Source organism: Nannobrachium achirus (assembly GCF_963921795.1).
Source record: "Nannobrachium achirus genome assembly, chromosome: 13".
Taxonomy (NCBI): Eukaryota; Metazoa; Chordata; class Actinopteri; order Myctophiformes; family Myctophidae; genus Nannobrachium; species Nannobrachium achirus.
The window spans coordinates 55,456,626-55,476,601 of record NC_137833.1 but is presented as its reverse complement, the minus strand read 5'-3'; the positions used below and the strand labels follow the sequence as shown (position 1 = coordinate 55,476,601).

General features: G+C 40.4%; 1 protein-coding gene across 1 annotated transcript; it reads left to right on the top strand.

Annotated features, from left to right (window-relative positions):
* Positions 1 to 3,739: 3,739 nt before the first annotated feature.
* Positions 3,740 to 17,310, top strand: LOC308297451 (transmembrane protein 150A; the record flags this gene model as incomplete). The annotated part of the gene is made up of 7 exons (XM_080740857.1): positions 3,740 to 3,804; positions 7,824 to 7,871; positions 7,972 to 8,037; positions 8,171 to 8,238; positions 9,836 to 9,966; positions 14,438 to 14,615; positions 17,102 to 17,310. 7 exons carry the CDS (start codon positions 3,740 to 3,742, stop codon positions 17,308 to 17,310), a joined length of 765 nt encoding a protein of 254 aa, XP_080596983.1.
* Between the last annotated feature and the right edge of the window lie 2,666 nt (positions 17,311 to 19,976).

Genomic DNA, 19,976 nt, shown 5'->3' with positions numbered 1-19,976 from the left:
ACGGGCCAACTCTTCACCAAAAACAGCAGATCTCGTTATGACGCGTTGTGAGCTTGGAGATCGGCTATTCTTTGGTGAATGTTCTCCCCAGAATAGGGATGCTGGGGAGTGGTTAAACATTAAGTATAAAGTCAAAAAACTCTGCTCTAAGGAGATTCATCTGGTGGCCATGTGACTCAGACTCAGACCCAGACCCATGAGGAGGATTCACCTCATGTTCCAAACCTGTAAGGGAGAGTCCCTTGGTGCCTGCCTCTAGGGCCCTGGTGGTTCAGCATCTGGGACGTCTATACCGCAGTGGTTCTCAACCTGTGGGTCGGGACCCTCAGAGGGGTCCACACATTATTTTCGGTGGTCCCCACATGATTAACCTAATGTGCAACAGTAGTTTTCTCACTCAACAGTAAACAAACCAACATAAAGTTTAAGTGTATAGAGGGCATCTGCACATTTCTAACGTGACAATTTAAGGACTTTTTAATACCTCTAAAATGACAAATTAAACATTGGCCAAATAAACCCTTTTGCAAATCCCGCCCCATTCTGCCCTGTTACTATGATGGGACATTAACCCTGGGCAGATTGTTTTTATAGTGGAAGTGGATGGGATTTTTTTTTCCCTTCATAGCCTCATTACAGCTATATAAAGTACCAAAGGAAAAACACCTAGGTGATATTAATAAAAAGGGAAGACAAAGGTACAGTAGTTACATTGCAAAACAGGGGATTTACCCGAAAATATATGTTTTAATTTGTTTAATCCCAGTGGGACAGAATCCTCTTTGCAGATTCTTTTATAGTGGTAGTGGATGGGATTTTTTTTCCCTTCATAGCCTCATTACAGCTATATAAAGTACCACAAAAAACACATCTACGTGATATTAATAAAAAGGGAAGAAAAAGGTACAGTAATTACATAGCAAAACAGTAGTTTTCCCCCGAAAAATAAATGTTTTAATTAGTTTAATCCTCTGGATCAGAGATAGAAAGAGAAGCGCATTGCATCTTGGGTACTAGGAAGAGGACAGAGAGAATGTTTCTCCTCACATAATAGGCTGGCTTTTCGTAATTCTGCCCATTTAAATTATATGTACCCAATCGTGACTCTTAGACCATTGATAAGGTACATGTGAACTAGTTTGTTGAAGCTTATTCGTTATGATGAGCGAGATCGCTTGACGCTTGCCGTCGCTATCACCGTACCGGCCGATCTCCGTGTCGCGCACTGCGGACAGTTGTTGAAAGCCACATTCAATATTCTCCACTGCACAAACTCCACCCCCGATAGCAAAAAGTGAATGTTTTTTTCTGGTTGGCCAGTCAGGGAGTCTCAGGGACCAATCAGAAGGCTGACAAACGGTCTATTGTGTCAGAAATTGTGAAAATAGCCGGTCTACATGCTCACAACGCTTCGCAACGCGAGGCGCTGTGAGCATGTAGAAATGCTATTTTCTCAATAGAACAGTGTTGTGTAATGTAACGCCTCAACTCTTAATGGTCGTAGGGTGGGGGAGGGGGGTCCCCAGTTAAAATAAGATTATTTTGGGGGTCGCGGCCTGAAAAGGTTGAGAACCACTGCTTTACCGACACCATTTGACATACTCACCTCGTCCTCATCCCGTTACGGATGCTTCACTTCCTGACTGTGTGTTTTCCCCACCTGTGTTATTGTCTACCCCACCCCGATTAGTTTAATCTGTCCCTCATCATCCTTCCCTTCCTAGTCTGTGTTCCCTTCTAGTGCCAGTTCGTCTTTGTGTGCAGTATATCGTCGTTGTCGGGTGAAAACCTTCTAAGTCCAAAACCGTTTTGCATTTATCATTTTAAAAATGACTTAAACTAGTGAAAACAGCCGATCTACAAGCACACAAGGCCTCGCGCCGCGAGGCGTTGTGTGCTTGTAGATCTGCTGTTTTCACTACTTTTGTGCGACGGCCTTGTACGATGAAGCAGGGCTTTGCTTTGCGAAAGAACGTACAAATTTGAAACTTGGAGATACAAGGTTTCCACCCGACAACAACAATATGATACGATAATCGTATTGTGGAGATTTAATTTCTCGTGATATCGTCCTCCATCATGCACTGGGATCAATTCACCTTTTATTTGCCGAGTGCATACCCGGTACCACTTAAACCCTCTTGGTAAAAGGTACTTATAATATACGTACTTGATACAGTCTTTTTTCACTCTCTATCAAAGGTCTTTGCCAAAAAATAGGCGACCTACAAGCTCACAACGCGGTCACAATGCGACGTGTTGTGAGCTTGTAGATCTGCTGTTTTTTTGGCAAATGTTCTGCCCCAGGATAATGGATTTTGATTATCGTGATAATATCGTAAATTGTGATTTCTTCATATTGTGAAATGTTCATATCGTCCCATCCCTAGTGTGCAGCATCAAGCGTTCCAGACCTTTCTTCCTTATTATCTTCTTTTGGTGTTTTTGATCTCTGCTTACCTGGACCAGGTTAACCTGGGCCTTGGCCTTCCCAGATGTATTGACTGACTCCCTGTGGACCTTTCTGCCTCTGAGTTGTGTGTGTGTGACCGAGTTCTCTTACCAGTTACTTTCCCCTTTCGTTACACTAAAAACCTAAAGGATAAATAAATGGGAGCTACATTTATACCTAGAGTTATAGGTAAATGGAATTAGAATCTTTTTGAAATGTTGATTGGTTGTTTGAAGACTTTATAGTTTGCATTATGAAAGGGTACAGTTTCATGACAGTAGGCTACAGTTCACTGGTACAAGGTCAAATCAAGAAAGCTTGGGATCCTTTCATATAACATTGAATGGTAGTCAAATAAAACACAGCACTATGCAGAAAATATACTGTATATACTGTAGGCCTATACAAAAACACAGTCATTAACATTTGAGACACAGGAAAACAGACTTTCAACCTAAACCATACCCTAAACCTAACCCTAACCTCAGTAGGAATGGCAGTGTGTAGGAATGGCAGGTTTAGGAATGGTGAACTGCACCCCTTTCAACATTATGGTCTTACAGTGCTATTCTGCCGGTTCTGCCTGCCTCTCTTTTGTTGCCATTTCAGTTCAGTTTCCTGAACTAAAACCTCACTCACTTCCCACACGTAAACAATTTTCCTCAAACTCAAACGTAAAGCATAATATACATTCACATTTTAGTTGGCCCCCAAATCCCCATTGTCAATAACAAGTGACGTGGCGCAAGGCATGCAACCGTGGACTTAAGATGCTTTAAGAGTCAATCTGTGGAGCATATTAAACAAACAGTGAGTCAAGCAGAAAGAGGGTCCACCCTACAGTGTGTTTCCTCACATGTCACTTAACAAAACAAGGTGGTGCATGAGCTGACGGCTCCAATATGAGTGGCTGAGACAGAGAGAGAGAGAGAGAGAGAGAGAGAGAGAGAGAGAGAGAGAGAGAGAGAGAGAGAGAGAGAGAGAGAGAGTATCCGTAGGAGTGCCTACAGTGTGCCTAACGCACCTCCTTTAGATGATGAAATGTATTCTGTTTGTGGGGGAAGACTCTTTAGAACTATGTGACTTCTTTTTTTTCTTCATTTGAAACTTTATACCAGCACAACTACATCAGATATTGGGACAAGATATTTGCTATTGTGCTGCTGCTCCCGTGACTGATAACAGTGACTACCTCTGAGGACGTCTCCCCAGGCAGAGACGTCAGAACGCAGCCAGCGCGTGGATATATTTGACTTTTGTTGCTGTTTTTTTTTCCTCCAGCCGGACATGGTCGTCTGGGTCCTCCTCCCCATCTCTCTGTCGCTGGTGTCCTTCGTTGGAACATGGACTGTGTAAGTATAGGCCTAGGTTTGTGCGTGTGGTTCTGTAGTAAACATGCTGTATGTTTGTGATAGTTATGGAACAACAGAGAATGAATAAGAACAGCAGCTTTAAAAAAAGATAAATAACATTCCTCCTACATTGTAATAACTACAACACAAAGTTCTGCAGATGTCCAACAGATGTTTTATAAATACATGTGTGACTTATTTTAAGCCTTAATTTGCAATGTTTTGGGGAGTTTTAATGACGTTTACCAGGCATGAATCTTAGGATGATGAAAAGTGTTGTTCTAATAGATTTATATAATATCTATAATTGTCATACTTTGGCAAACTTTTATTTGCCAAACATACTGTGTAATCAAATGTAGTGTCTGAATTCTATTCATTTAGAACTTATTGTTGTATTCAGAGCATCAGAAGAGGGTTTTCTTATTTAAATCATAATATGCTCCATCATGGGTCTGACAGGATAGAACAATCTGTCAACGCCCTCAACTGAACACACAGGGGAAGTTTACTGTCTGCATTCCAATCAGAACTATGAAAGCTATTTCCACCGCTGAATACAAACAAAAAGACCTGGCTTAGTTGTGAGTTGCTTTCTCACAATTCAGAGAGCCATTCACAAATCCAATCTATTTACAAGTGGACTGTTGAACTGCCCCAATCTCACAGTTTTTGAAATTACTATAATTCGTCATCCATCTGCAGTACTACTCCACAATTTTGGAAACTGAAACCATAATTGTATAATTAACAGCTTAAATTCATTTTAAGAGTGTGAAAATATGCTCTTGCGTAACAAAACAAGTTTGGCATGTTGGCACAGTGGGATGTGCGATGACACAACTAAGAAACAACTCCACAGATTTCTCCTATAAACCTCAGCACATCTGCATAGCCAACTTTAATTACAGACTGATAACAATAAATCATGAACCAGTTTGTGATTCTGAATGCCAAACATATTCCTTCTAGTCAGTGGCGTCAGTTCAGGAAAAAGCTAAGATATGGCAACATGACTGGTGTCTTGCAAGACACCAGTCATGTTGCCATACCTTAGCAACAGGCACAATACATTTATTTTAAGAAGTACATTCTATTTCCCCCCCGTTTCTACAGTTTGTTCAAGTGCAGCTAAACTTGGCATAAAATAGCAAACGTGCCACAATTAACAATAATGCATTGCACCTGTGCAGCTGACCTGCGGAACCTGGGAATATACCATTTCCTCAAGATGGGGAGAATACAAGTGTGGAGAATATAATTATAATACCTTTTTAAAGTGAACATTTTGTTAAATTTTGCATTTGTAGTTATCTTAATGTAATTTAACAACATAAGCAACACAGAACAAAGAGACATTCATGGATTTATATTTAAAAGTAACTTTTATTCTCCCCCCTGGACCCAGGGTATGGCAGCTGCCATACCCAATTGACGCCCCTGCTTCTAGTCCAGTCCACGCCAAAGCAACTCATTGCAACATGCACCTTGCAACATGCACCTTGCAACATGCAACGTTACTTAAGTTGCAACCATAATGGCAGTTGCAAGGGGTTGCGTTGGTGTGGACAGGCCTTAAAAGGTGTTTTGTTGCAGCAAGGAGTGGTGACTATACTGTAGTTCAGGGGTCTTCAACAGGGGGTCCGGGACCCCTAGGGGGTCCTCAGAGTTACTACAGGGGGTCCTCCAAATCTTTGTGTGATAGAAACTTTTTTCTCCTTTTTTATATTAACCACTTGAACCCTAGCGTCTTTATTTGGAGAACATTAGACAAAAATAGCAGATCTACAAGGCAAGCTCACAACGCCTCGCGCTGCGAGGCTTTGTGAGCTTGTAGATCGGCTATTTTCGGCAAAGAGCTTTGGTGTAGAGGGGAAAAAGAGCAGACTAAGTACAGAGTGAAATGTCAAGTGTATTAAGTATTGACGGTTCAAATGGTTAAATATCTGAAAACACACATTGACATGAATCCAAAATACACTGATGATTGTGCTGTCAAACAATGAAACTGTATGGAATCTATGAAAAGGTTTTGGGGGTCCCTGCTTCATCTCTCTCTCAACTAAGGGGTCCTTGGCCTGAAAACGTTGAAGACCCCTGTTGTAGTTGCATTGGTGCAACTTGGTCTGCATGGCCATTATTGCCAGCGGTTGGTTGCTTGCAAAGACAGATCCTGGTTTACTATGATGATAAAGTAGGATTGTAATAGCTACTACTTTTCTTCATAGTTCTACTTTGTGTTCTCTTGCGCTTTGTTAACCACACCCATACAGTGGTTTGTTTTTACACGCAGGTCCTGACTGTGTTGTCGGGGTATTTTGCGCCTCAAGCTGCATCATGTTTTCCATGACTGGGGAAGATATCATTTGTTGTGTTTAATCACTGGCACGCCACACAGCTAATTGCTCCATAGTACACCACACTATACTGTGTGTATACAGTAAATATACACAATAGTAACAATACTTTAACAGCTCCATATGTGTGTGTGAGTGTGTGTGTGTGTGTGTAGGCATATATATATATATATATATATATATATATATATATAGGCTAGTTTAAGAAACACAGGCACATGCGTGGGTGTGTGTGTGTGCGTGCGTGCGTGCGTGCGTGCGTGCGTGCGTGCGTGCATGTGTGTGTGTGTCGTCTTGGTGGTGAATGATGGATCCAAGGGGGGGATGCATCATATAGTGTTCCTCGAGGTCTTGGAGTGTTTCGGCCATTACACTAGTATAGGCTACGCCCTCGCCAAAGGTGGCCAGCTCAGGGTGATCAGCCCTGAATTTGCGTCAATCCCGATTAGTCAATCCCTCTGTTGTTATCACCTCTGTTTGCTTCCTCCACAACAGTGGTACTCATGTACTGCATTAGAGGTGGGACGTTCGCGAACAAATCGAGTCTTTTGAATGGCTCTTTAAAATGAACGATAGGATTCGGTTCACAGTAGGGAGCTGTTCCTTTCTAATGAACACTGAACAGTGGTGGGAAAAGTAGCCTACTCAATTTCTTTACTTAAGTAAAAAATATCAATACTGCAATCAAGTAGAAGTTTGGAATGTTAATGTAGCCTACTTGAGCAAAAGTAAAAAAAAGTATTGGTATCAAAATGTACTTAAAGTACCAATATTGGAACGTAGCCTACTCATTATGCAGAATGTCCTGTTTCACAGGTTTTCCAATGAGTAAAATGTAGAAAAATCATTTGAAAATAGCAGATCTACAAGCTCACAATGTGACGCGTTGCGACGCATTGTGAGCTTGTAGATCGGCTATTTTCAAATGGCAGGTATGTACCTATATATGTCCGAACTAAATGTATAGGCCTATAGGGTTGAAGTTATTTGTAATTATAATCAAAATCTACAAAGTAACTAGTAACTAGAATGAGCCAGTCTTTTGAACGGCTTTTTGAAAGGAACGGATCCCAGAGATCCGGCTCACTTCAAAGAGCCATAAATCCCATCTCTATACTGCAAGCTACGGTTTGCGTCCAGTTGCTGTACTTCATTCGACTGATTTGATTCCGTTAAAGCAATTAACGCGAGGCCTCTGTGCAAGGGATGCAAGGGAGGTGGGGGGGGGGGGGGGGGGGGCTGGAGTTAGGTAATTTAGGATGCATCAAGAAACACACACACACACACACACACACACACACACATACATACACACACACACACACACACACACACACACACACACACAAACACACACACACACACACACACACACACACACACACACACACACACACACACACACACACACACACACACACACACACACACACACACACACACACAGAGAGCATACAATACTTTAACAGTCCCCCAAAGTCCACAGAAGGTCAATGGAAACTCCAGTTCACTTCCACAGGTCTTTAATGCTTCATTGTTGAGAAGATGATGCTTTTCCAAGAATCCGTTTCTGCATTATAATAAATATCCCAATGAAAAAGGTTGAAAATGTAGCTTTTAATGTGTTAATGATTTGTAAATGTGTTGTTGTTTCTCTCGTAGATATGGCCTGGCCTTCAGAAACAAACATGTGTGCTCCCTCAGTGACTGGTGAGTTCCATCTCCTTTCATGGGAAATCTAGTGGATAGTTTTACCAGGGATGAGGTTGGAAGCCATTACTTTAAAACCTTTTTTATTATTTTGTTTTAGGCAGCTCCCTGCTTATAACTGCAGACAAAATTCATCTGTGGGATGTTGCGGAGTCCCCACGATAAGGTAATTAGACTGTAATATGAAGTAAATGAAACACAAAACATGTCACACCTGCCACCTCACTTCCTCTTGGAGTTGATCACTGAAACGTGGGCATATTTGTTTTAATGAATGATTTCATTATTACTGGTTTCAGCGCAAGTGGAACCAACGCACCAGAGAACTCCCTCTTCACTGCCACCATCAGCCTCGGCGCCTTCCTTTGTGAGTGAAAGACTGTGCAACAGGGGTCTTCAACGTTTTCAGGCCAAGGACCCCTTAGTTGAGAGAGCCCCATAATAACCCATAGATACCATATTGACAGCACAACCATCAGTGTATTTTGGATTCATGTCAATTTGTGTTCTCAGATATTTAACCACTTGAACCGTCAATACTTAATAAACTTGACCTTTCACTCTGTACTTAGTCTGCTATTTTCAATAGCCAATCTACAAGCTCACCCCGCGAGGCGTTGTGAGCTTGAAGATCTGCTATTTTTGGCTACAGTTCTCAGCATATGGACACTAGGGTTCAAGTTGTTAATATAAAAAAGGATTGGAAGATTTGGAGGACCCCCTGTAGTAACTCTGAGGACCCCCTAGGGGTCCCAGACCCCCCGTTAAAGACCCCTGCTGTACAAGAATAAAAACACATAGGCTACTCCATGTTATGAATGATGTGCATTAAAACCAGTGGTGTGAAGTAACAAAGTAGATTTACTCAAGTACTGTACTTAAGTACAATTCTGAGGTATTTATTTTTTTACTCTAAGGGTGCCCTCACACCAAAATACCTATGAGAGTGGAATCCGTGTTCCACCAATGCATTTCAATGAGAGTGAAGCGGTTTCATGCCAGCAGAGGATTTCTGCAAAAAACGCTCCCTTATCATTGAAATGCATTGGCGGAACGCGGATTCCACTCTCATAGGTATTTTGGTCTGAGGGCACCCTAATGGAGTATTTCCAACTTTCGGTACTTTTACTTCTACTCCAATAAATCTTTAAACGCAAATATTGTACTTTTACTCCACTACAATTATTTGAAAACTGTAGTTACTATGGTCACTTTGTAGATTTGGATTTCTTATTACAAAACGCACTAACCACTTCAGCCCTATATTTCGGCCATTTGAAAATAGCTGATTTACAAGCTCACAATGCGTTGCATTGCATTGGGCTAATTTCAAAAGGATTTTTATACATTTTGAACCTGTGAAATCGGACATTCTGCACAATGAGTAGGCTGGCCTACTTTTACTTTTAATACTTTAAGTATATTTTGATGCCGATGCAGTACTTTCTCTCGGTACACATTGAATACAGGACTTCTACTTGTAACAAAGTATATCTACATTGCAGTATTGATAATTTAACTTAAAGGATTACTTCACCACTTTTCAACCTATCTTCATATAATAGGTCTCTTAGGAGGGCTGTGGGAAGTTCATAAATCTATAGTCTTGTGACATCATCAATGTAGAATCCAAGCTAATAGAAAATGCAGGCTTTCTATTCCTGAAAGGTTGCAACGTTAAAATGTAAGCTATTGTTCTCACGATAATAAAAATTAAAATTATTTTTTTCAAAAATATTGTTTAAAAAAAAAAGTCAAACGATGATGTCACAAGACTATGGATTTCTGAACCTCCCACAGCTCTCCTAAGAGACTTGGACCGAGTAGATTTCTTCTTTTTGCAATTTTATACCGGTACCTGTCATATGAAGATAGGCTCAAAAGTGGCAAAGTCCTCCTTTAGGTGCAAAATGCGGGAACTTTTTCCACCACTGATTATAACTAACTCTGATTCTGTGTCTTAGTTCTGTTGTTCAGTATTTTCCACCATGCCCACATCCTGGAGAGAAATGCTGCACATGCGATGCTGAGCAGGTTTGCGCTGGCCTTTGGAGTGGTGGCATCTATTGGAGCATTCGTAGCCGGAAACAGCAATGTGAGTATAGCTCATAGATCAAATGGTTCCATCCATCCATCCATCCATATTCAACCGCTTATTCGGAATCGGGTCGCGGGGGTAACAGTTCCAATAGAGATTTCCAAAGTTCCCTCTCCTGAGCGACCTTATCCACTTCATCCGGGGTGATCCCCATGGCCAGTGTGGAGATATAATCCCTCCAGCTGGTCTTTGGTCTGCCACGGGGTCTCCTCCCAGTGGGACGTGCATCGAGGTCCTCCCTATAGGGAGACGCTCTGGAGGCATCCGCACTAGATGCCCGAACCACCTAAGCTGTCTCCTTTCCAAGCGTATACACACCAACCTCAATCCACACACCAACCTCAATCCATATACACACCAACCTTTACAGTTTTACTTGTCTAGTATGTCATCACCTTCTTAAAATAATAGCCTAAGTACTTATTTATTTTTTCATTTTTCAGAAAACAGAAAAAAAAAATACAAAACGTTCTTAATCATTTCATCCAAAATGTTTATAATAATATATGACTACTGACATAAGGATAACACTGTCTGTCAGTTATGTAATATAAGAGGATTAAATAGTATACCGGTAAACCCGACTTAGGCCAAATTATTTACAGAATAACTCCAGATCAAGGCTTTTTATTAACTTTTTTACCGCCTAAGTCACAAGATCATGTGACTTTGGACAAGAGACATTCTTGACTTTGGCCATTATACTAAAAGGGGCAGGAACAGCATGATCCTTTTGAATAAGTATATAGGCGTTTTTACCAGAGGAGGCCAGTGTCACGAAGAGCTGATTAAGGCAAATAAAAATAAAAAAATCTCAAAAGATTATGTAGACCATTATTTTAAGAGGGTGACAATGTTATACTTGAATGTACTTCTTATGGATTATATTTCTAACAAACGCATGTCAGTCAGTTTAGACACACATTTGCACTCAAAGGAACACAAAGGAAAAAGGTCCTCTACCTTTTCTTTTAGTGTTTTATCCTTTTGACAGATACAGTACAGTATGTTCAAATACATGAACATGTACATGGACGTCCTGTCAATAAAAAACTTCAATGAATGGATCAAATACTAAGTAGCATTTTAAAGGATTAGGAAAACTGTAATAGCAGTTGCGAAACTTGAGAGCAAATTCTGCTATCAAGGGTAATATATCATATCCTGCACGATAAGCAATAAAGTTAAGCGTCCTCCGTTTGTACAATAGATGTCTGAAAAGCAAACAAAGGTGGAAACTGTTTGCTCTCTGTGTCTGTAGAGGCAGAGAGCATGACCAAAGAAAACAAGATTGTTTGAGTGTTCCATGCACAGAAAGCTTAGATCAGATTTAATGTTGAATGAATGAATGAATGTGTTTTATTTAGAATCTTAATTAAAAAGCAAATAAAATCAAAAGAGAAAAAATAACAACAACAATGTTCGAAAAGGAGTAGGAAGAAATATAAACACGTAAACTCCTACCCCACTTTATCCAATGCAAACTCTGTTCTAATTTTCACAATTTTCCAAAACTGTATTCACAACCAAAACATCGCCACTGCATGTTCAAAGAAAACATAAAATAGAACAATAAAAATAACCACAGCAATAAGGGAAATAAACAAATAAAACCAATCCGTTGATATTCAACACTAGCTGAAAAACAGTCTCCCCACCCGGCACCAAGCCCCAGAACAGGGATGACAGGACTCAATAGGTCAACACAGCCCGTCCTCATCCAAATACCTCTTATATATGATCTTTTTATGTCTTCTTAAAGTAATTCATATTCAAACTTTGTTGTGCCTCCACACTCAGTCCATTCCATTAATTCACTCCATAAACTGAAATGCACAATGTCTTTTTTTTTTTAAATTGAACTCTCGTCTTAAATTGTTAACCCCCTCTCTATCACCGAAAAAATGTTTGTATGTTACCTGGCAAGTGAGTTCAACAGATTCTATCATGCATGATAACGTGATATTCCAGTTCATAGTCATCTCGTTCATCATCACACATGACATACATGCACTGACGCATAACGTGTTGGGCACACATACTTCAGTGCCATAATACCTTTAGAATTTCCTGAGCAAAGGAAACTACCGTATATTACGCATGCAGTACGTATTTGGATAAGGAGGATGTGGTTACAATAATGATGGTGGACGCGCAATACAAAACAATTTGCTGAACTTTTAAATATAAATGATAGCTACTAAAATAGCTACTTGTGTTCACATTAAGTCTGCTGAAAGACTAGGTCATACGTGGGCAACTGGCAGCCCAGGGGCCACATGCGGCCCCCACCTTCACTTAATACGGCCCACAGGTTAATATCCGAATACTGATTGATATATTATATGAATTCCAAACATGCAAAATAGGACCTCCTTTAATTACTTCAGTCCATATTAGTAGTTATTGATGACTATTAAAATGTACTCTTTTTATGTCCAACTTATTTGTAATAAAGTGTACAGATTGAAAGTACAGTATAACTAAATAGAGAACACGCCGCATTGCGGCACGTTTTAGCGCTTGTAGACTGGCTATTTTTAGCTACTTATTCGTGACAGTAGAATGACGGAGTGGGACATCAATTTACGAAATAAGTTACGTTCAAATATGGAGATAAGAGGTTTCTCTCGACAGCAACAATATTGCAATGTGGCCCCCTGGAGTGAGTGTGGAAATACAGTGGCCCTCTATTATCAAAGTTGCCCAACCCTGCTCTAGGTCTAAGACACACCTGGAGTGTTACTCTCAGCAGTACAAGTATGATTAGGAATTCCTACTTCAATGACACATGCAGCGTCATGACACTATTTGGGAGGGTCATGATTGTTGAAGTCAGTCTAGCTGCGTTATTTGCTTTGCTACCAAATGACAGTTTGTGACACAAAGAAACAGACGGCGCAGCAGGGCCTGGCACCCCGAACGCGTCATTGACGTGAGCGTCTGGCGCTGTCATTATGTCAGGCCTTTCACCTAGGAAGATAAAGGCATGTCATTGTTTAGCCATATTCAAACAGGACGGACTGAAAAGTGCCATTGTTATGTAATACTGTAATTCAAACCTAGATCTGTTTGTTATCCTTGTTAGTCGACGCCTGTAGTCAGAAATTACATTTGTATTAATAAAATAAAATCGTTCAATCAAAGTCTAAAGGGATAGTTCGCCCCCAAAATGACCTTTTTGTATCGATTACTCACCCTATGGAGCAATGAATTCATGGATTTTGATTGTTATTTTGATTGTTATTTTTTATTTTAATTCCTAAGTCAACAATTTGTGGAGACTTTTGTGTCTCCGTAGGGAACCACTGCTGGTCATCAAATTATTGACAAAAAACCAAATTCAATTCTCCATGGGGTGAATAATCGATAGAAAATAAGTTGTTTTTTGGGTGAACTATCCCTTTAACAATGATTAAGGCACATGAAGGTCGTTTTGATGTATGTCAATATGTTTCCTGGTGCATTCTTTATAGGGTATCCATCCGTGACTGCGAAGTCCAGATGTTAACCCATTAAAAGGATATTCCACTTTAAAATCAGGCTTTTATGAACACCCTGAACAGTTTTTAATTTGCTTGATTCAATGTTTAGATATTTGCCCTCCAGGCCCAGGGCCTCTAGTCCCCATACACACCCATTGTAACGTCAAACTCCATTTTATCCATGATAGTGATGATGGTGACTCATACTACCCTCCTAATATATGAGCAGGCCGTGTTTTCCAATAACCTTTTTCATTTATTTGTAATAATTCTTTGGGAAAATGGAAAAAATGTAATACAATACATTTTTAAATTTAAAACTAAATGAAAAAAGTTATCGAAAAACACGGCCTGCTCACGTATTAGGAGGGTATTATGAGTTACCAGAAAAGATAATGGGTGTTTTTAATTAATCTATCATGGTTAAAATGGAGTTACAATGGGTGTGTATGGGGAGAAGCCCTGGAGGACTGATAAAATTTACACCAAATATTTAAATATTGAATCAAGCTAATTAAAAGCTGTCCAGGGTGTTCATAAATTAGATGATTAGATGATAAAATGACCAAAAGTTTTTTTGAAAGTGAAATTACCCTTTAAGACTTAATCGGAACACATTATTACGCATTATCACTTTAACCATTATTTTATTTAAAAATCGCAGATATACAAGCTCACGGTGCCGCGCTGTGAGCTTGTAGATCTGCTCATTTTGAATAAGATTTGTGCAAGTCTTTGAATATTAGTAAAGGACCCCTAGAATTATATGTATTTGGCCACCGACCTCCATCTCAAAATATTATGTATTAGGGGCCACCCAGAAGCAAATATTGTTCGCCTCAAAAAATATATTATAGCTAGCTATATTATAGCTTGTATATCTGCTATTTATTAATAGTTAAAGCATAAAATAACAGTTAAAGTGGCTCAAATCTATGCGTTCCAGGTGTTAATGAGATTGTCTTGTCTCCTGTGCTCCACAGCCAGGCTACCTGTCCCTCCTGCACTACTTGGGAGCCGCTCTTAGCTTCATGTGCATCTGTTTCTACACCACCCTGCTCACCGTGCTGACCGGCAAGTGTGTTCTGACGGGATATGAGAAGTGGCTCTACCTCCTACGCATTGTCTCCACCATAATCCAGATCGTCGTTACCACCTGCTGTATCCTTCCTGTAAAAGCCTTATGGCTAGTCAAGTATGACACCCCACCCACCATAAATCGTCAGTCATCGAGATTGTGCAATACAGTGGTTTTCAAAGTGGATTCCAGGAACTATGTGGGTTCCTTTAGGGGGGTTTAAATTGACACATACAACTTTGTAACTCTAACAGTGTACAAATGGAACCAAATGGACCATAACGGGTCCATTTGGTTCCATTTGTACACAGTCAGAGTTAAGGGGAGACCATGAAAGTTGAAAGTTTGAGAAACACTGGTGCAATACAATGGGTTAGTGGCTAGAAAATGTCAAGGCTGCCCTGTGCCCACCTACTTGTATGGCCCATTTAAATACGTTGTTTAAAGGACAACTTTGTTTTTGTTTTTACAACAAGGGTTCATATTTTAGATTGTAATTAGAGAAAGGAAAAGATGAGTGTTAAAATGTTTTCATTTACTGCTTTCTATGGTTTTAGCCATTTTTGTATTGTGATTCCCGTGGTTGGGGCAAGTGGCTAAATATGTCTTTTTAGACACAATAAGCTGGCAATTTCTTTGTTACTATTTACACCAGCACAAGTCACATCTGCCCATGAAAGATTGCGGTGCATCTCTGGGAATGGGTTTATTGTGTCTAAAAATACATATTTAGCCACATGCATGCATGCCCCTAACCTGGGGACATGCATGCAAATCAAAATCGTTAAAATCACTAAAATGATAGAAATAAGTAAATGAAAACATTTTAACACTCATCTTTTCTTTTCTCTAAAATATGAACCCTTGTAGTAAAAAAGTTGTCCTTTGATGGCGTGAGTTAAGGAAAGGTATATTCTAGACCAGTGGTTCTCAACCAAAAAAGAAATTGGCTCATCCACGGCACCTCGGAATTATATTGTTACTTTTACTACTTACCTTACATTTATGTAAAAGATGTAAATCTTTCCCCTAACTTGAGAGAATATCTGTTTCCATTAGGACAGATAGAACATAACTTTTGTACTTGGCGTTTAACCACTTAAACCCCTATTCTGTAGGGAACATTCACCATAAATAGCCGATTTACAAACTCACGTGACATGCTGTGAGTTTGTAAATCTGCATTTTTTGGTGAGGAGATCTTGGTGTACTGTAGGCTGAAAATGATCGCACCAAGTACATTGTAACTCAGTTCTGTTTCACTAAGTATAAGTGTTTTGGGTTTAACTGAATCAGAATATTATGAAAGTATTCTGAGGCACCCCTGAACTTGCGTCACGGCACCCACTTTGAGAAACCCTGTTCTAGACTATAAAGGGATATAAAGACTAGACTAAAGGCCATGGCTACACAGAGCTGGATTTTTCATATATCTCGGTTTTTCAGATATCCACATAGAAAAATATCTAGGTCCACACGACAAAGATATCTAGGTCTAACAAGCACACACACAGTAAAGTCTTCATAGATATCCGGGTTCCCCGTCTACACGGATCCAGTGAATCGGATATTTTTCAATCTTTCCACTTATTTATCCGGTTTAAAAAATATCCAGTTTCACAGCCGAAATATCCAGCTTCGTGTGGCTGCAAGCCCCAACAGCACAAAAAAATGTCTAGCTTCAGAAATATCCAGCTCTGTGTAGCCGGCACCTTACTTCAGCTGGGTCACCACCACCCACCATGACAACCAGGCATACTTAATGAACTGGTGGGTGTGGCCACACAAAAAACACATTTTAACACTTTCTGTACACTTTGTGGAACAAATCTTGCTCCTAGTATAATCATAATACCTGATCATCGTGTTTTCAGTGGGGGGAATCATGGCACCACATCTTTAAAAACCCATTTAGGCCTAGAATTATTGAATGCTTTAACCAGTGAAAAATAGCAGATATATAAGGTCACAGCACGGCACAGAGTGCAGCGCTGCGAGCTTGTAGATCTGCTATTTTTGAAAAAGTTGTGAAAATGTGTGCAAATCTTTGATATGTATTTTCAAAGTGAACGTTTGTAACTCAAATTTTGCTTCTGGGTGGTCCCTGGAACTAAATATTTTGAGATGGGGGTCCGTGGCCAAATAAATATAATTTTGTGGGTCCTTCACATGAAAAGGTTTGAGCACCACTGACATAGTAGTCTCTCAAGAACAGACTAACTGAGCTCCAGTTAAGTGAAAAGGACCTTTTCTTTGACGATGGCCGGCCAGATTGCTGACATAGAAACATAGGTTTTTCAAAAAATCTTAGAAGGATTCAAAAGACACTTATAGAATTGGGTAAAAATTCTAATTTTCACGATTTTTCAAAAATAGCAGATCTACAAGCTCGCAGCGCGGCACTCGGTGCCGCGCTGTGAGCTTGTATATCTGCTATTTTTCAATAGTTAAAGCATAAAATAATGATACACAATAATGTGTACCCGTTCTAAATGGGTAAGAATACTGCAGTAAGCATAGGTTTGCACCAACAGCTTGTCATTATACATCCTTAATGTGGCTCCTCCAGACACTGTGTTGTTTGCCCAGGACGAGTACCTGTACCAGCACATATCTGCTGTGTTCGAATGGATGCTCAGCGTCAACCTGGAGCTGTTTGAGCTCAGCTACAGCGTGGAGTTTTGCGCCTTCACGTCCGCCATGCTCGCAAACCTTTTGTCGAGGCAAGACGAAGACAAACCGTTGATATTGAATCCGCAACCAATGGGAATGTCCTGACATGAAGACCCCGGTACAGCAGTTGGACGTTTTGAGACACGTGCGGGGGCGTCACAAGGGGGGGAGGGGAAGTTGGGGCGCGTGGCGTCACAAGGGGGGGAGGGGAAGTTGGGGCATGTGGCGTCACAAGGGGGGGAGTGGAAGTTGGGGCGCGTGGTGCTATTCCGATGGCCTTAAGGTCCGACAGAGAGAGAGAGAGAGACATCCGCACTGAGTTACTAGGGCCCAAGATGGAGGGGCCTTAATTATTTTATACTTTAACTATTGAAAAATATGTTGAGAAGTTAGTGAAAATGTGTGCAAATCTTTGAATATATATATTTTTTAAGCAAACTTTTGTAACTTTTTATCCAGGGGGGTCCCTGGAACCATATATTTTGAGATGGGGGTCCGTGGCCAAATACATATCATTTTGGGGGTCCTTCAAATGAAAACGTTTGAGCACCACTGACTTAGAAACATGGGCTCACTGACTTAGACACATTTTCACGAATTTTCAAAAAATAGCAGATCTGCAAGCTTGCAGCGCGGCACTCGGTGCCGCGCTGTGAGCTTGTATATCTGCCATTTTTTCAATAGTTAAAGCACAAAATAATGCGTTCCCAGTCTAAATGGGTTAAACCCCCTTCCCCCTATGCAGAACATTCATGGGGGGCCCGCAGTGAATCCTTGTACCCAGGGCCCAGAATTTGGTGCGCCACCCCTGGACGCGTGAGAAGTGAAATGGCTGGACCATGACTATGTTGACGTCTGCATCTTTGACGCCTGCTTCATTATTGGCACTGATGGATACCGACATATTCCAATATGCCATGCGACACATGATGTGCGCCAGTGTCTCTCCACGGTCCCAATACTGTTGACAATGGATATATTTGAAGTTCAAGGCACTTTGGTGCGGTCTGGGAAATGTTGAGAGATCATGGTTAGATTTCTGTAACTTTCTGCTTTCGAAAGCTCAAAGACACTGAAATCAAGGGAGTTTAGATGGTATGTGATATGTTGACATAATTTATTGAAGTTTTTTCTAAATGTGTATTCTCATGCTGGCTCGGCCTAGATTTATTTTGATATTTCCTCCTCCTGTTGGCACTTTGTAATTACATTTTTACGTGCATATGTAAAGACAAAGATGCCAGGTATGATGCAGATGTAACAATGCTATCAGTTTTCGCTGCACAGAGTATTCCAATTATATTCCAATTGTCTCAAGTCATTTGAATTTGTATGCCCTTTGTTCAAATTAAGTTAGGTATTCTAGCATCTCAGGGGTTTTAACAGTCAACATAGAACGGATATTTAGTATCCTTAAATGGTACATGTCACAAGCAAACAATAGTTGTCTCCGACACCGTTAAACTAGACTGACAAATTTACCTCATTGCTTACGGGCTTCCTCATTCTCATGATAAAACATATTTTCATACCAACATAAGACCTTGAACCTCACTGGAATGTGTTCCTTTCCTTGTCTTATCTGATGTTGCAACGGTCGTTCTTTTCATGTATGAGTATGACGGCTGCTGAAATATTCAGGTGTGTCCAGCCACCTACTTATTGGATCAGAAAATCCTGTTTCACAGCTTGTGACCACATAGTGCATGACGACGCTCCGGTAAAGAACATCTTCCAGGAAGAGCGCTTTCCTGCAACACACTGTTCCAAGTTCAGTAGTCAGTACTACACGTGGGTGTTGTCGGCTCAACGGTGGGCAGCCATCAGCTGTACGTTTATTTTGATGTTGGAACGTAAATCACAATGAGTTGACTATGGGAACATGTCCTTTAAAGGTGTATTCAGTGATAATGAAAGTGGCCGGGGGTCATCTTGTCCCTTTCTGGCCTTACAGCGTGGAAATGTTTAGTTTTTTATGATGTTCTCCTTTTGATCATTAGACCCAATCACTGAATATCGGTAGGCCTACGTCTCCAGTTTCAGGATATGTATGATACTGATTTACTACGAGACTGTGGCATTTTATGAGTTCAGTAGTTTACAATCTAGGCATTTAGCAGACGTTCTTAATTCAGAGCGACTGTGGTTCTCAAAACTTTTATTTTGACCGTCATAACTAAACATCATAACATATCTATGGCCATACTCTACACTGATCTGTCGAGCACTGGCTGGCCACCTCTGAAAACCGAATCTAGCTATGCTCGTAACACGGGCCATGGTGGAAGTCCTTATATGGTCAGCACACATTCTAATGAGGAGAATGAATGGAAAATGTACCAATTATATTTGTATTTGAATGAAATACAATCACTGAACATACCTTTAAAGAGGTGGTGCCATAGTGTTGTACCTTTTTCTGTTTTGTATGTGTCTATCGGGTTAACATTACTCTAATACAGTGGTTCTCAACTTGTGGGTCGGGTCCCCAAATTATTTTGGGGGGTCCCCAGATGATTAACTTAATGTGCAACATTGTTTTCTCACTCAACAGTAAACAAACCGACATAAGGTTAAAGTGTATAGAGGGTAAATGCACATTTCTAAAGTGACAGTTTAAGTGACTTTGTAATACCTCTAAAATGACATTGGCCAAATTGGGAATTTATGAGGCAGAAATTGTGAAAATCTACATGCTAGATCTGCTATTTTCACAATAGAACCATGTTATGCAAAATGTAATGCCTCAACTCTTAGTGCTCATCAGGGTG